General features: G+C 47.6%; 1 gene segment (V, D, J or C); it reads left to right on the top strand.

Moving 5' to 3' along the window:
- Positions 1-877: 877 nt before the first annotated feature.
- LOC101013358 lies at positions 878-1,413 on the top strand (the record flags this gene model as incomplete). The annotated part of the segment is given in 2 exon segments: positions 878-1,043; positions 1,127-1,413. Coding segments are annotated over 2 exon segments (438 nt in total), but the record flags the coding sequence as incomplete, so codon positions are not given.
- Between the last annotated feature and the right edge of the window lie 6 nt (positions 1,414-1,419).

Genomic DNA, 1,419 nt, shown 5'->3' on the forward strand with positions numbered 1-1,419 from the left:
CCACCTGGTGGGTAAGGAGCTCACCTGGTTCTGTATGTTGGGTCTGTTTCTTTTCCTCTGTTGTTCCACAGGTCAGCTCACTTGTTCAGTCCTAACAAGACAGCCCAGGTTTGTCCTGATGTTAAAACACACCCAACTTCTGATGACTCTCCTGTTACCCACATCCATGAAGATAGATTATTTATTATATAATTCACCAAATGCCCAAGATGCAATACCGCAATCTCTAAGCTATGTTCATGCAATTGAATGAAGGAGAAATTCTTTCAGACACAGGTGTACCTGAAATGATAAATATGTGGGTGAGGACTCTAGGCTTGAGTGTCATTGTCCAGCCATGTTTTAGAACACGGTTGTAGATACGTCCCACTACCTTCTCCTGAGATTGCAGACAGAATTCCAAACTTCAAACGGTCACAAAATGAAGGCCTCAGATTTTTTTTTTTTTTCATGATGCACTCTCTGGGACAGATATATTCCCTCTAACCATGATGGATATTCTGAATTACAATAAACATTGCATGGATGTAGGTTTGTATAAATTCACTGTGACTAATATATTTAGCTGCTGCCCTAATATTTTGAATGGAGATTTGACAATTTAGATAACCTGAATATTTGGTTGGTTTCATATAAATCTTCACGGTTAGAATAGCATTAAACCTATTCAAAAAATCTGTCCTTGATCCATGATCACACTCATCTCCCAGACCAGCTCCTTGAGCACATCTCCATACCTGGAAGAAGAGGACTCTGGGCTTGGTGAGGGGAGGCCCCAGGAAGAGAACTGAGTTCTCAGAGGGCACAGCCACCATCCTCCTCTCAGGGTGAGCCTCAAAGAAAGGGGCCTCCCTTATCCCTTTTCACCTCTCTATACAAAAGCACCACCCACATGCAAATCCGCACCCACAGGAAACCACCACACATTTCCTTAAATTCAGGGTCCTGCTCACATGGGAAATACTCTCTGAGAGTCACGGACATCCTGTGCAAGAACATGAAGCACCTGTGGTTCTTCCTCCTCCTGCTGGCAGCTCCCAGATGTGAGTGTCTCGGGGATGCAGATATGACGGTATGGGAGGCTGTCTCTGATCCCAGGGCTCACTGTGGGTCTCTCTGTTCACAGGGGTCTTGTCCCAGGTGCAGCTGCAGGAGTCGGGCCCAGGACTGGTGAAGCCTTCGGAGACCCTGTCCCTCACCTGCGCTGTCTCTGGTGCCTCTATCAGCAGTTACTGGTGGAGCTGGATCCGCCAGCCCCCAGGGAAGGGACTGGAGTGGATTGGGGAGATCAATGGTAATAGTGGGAGCACCAACTACAACCCCTCCCTCAAGAGTCGAGTCACCATTTCAAAAGACGCGTCCAAGAACCAGCTCTCCCTGAAGCTGAGCTCTGTGACCGCCGCGGACACGGCCGTGTAT

Source organism: Papio anubis, unplaced genomic scaffold (assembly GCF_008728515.1).
Source record: "Papio anubis isolate 15944 unplaced genomic scaffold, Panubis1.0 scaffold6260, whole genome shotgun sequence".
Lineage (NCBI taxonomy): Eukaryota > Metazoa > Chordata > Mammalia > Primates > Cercopithecidae > Papio > Papio anubis.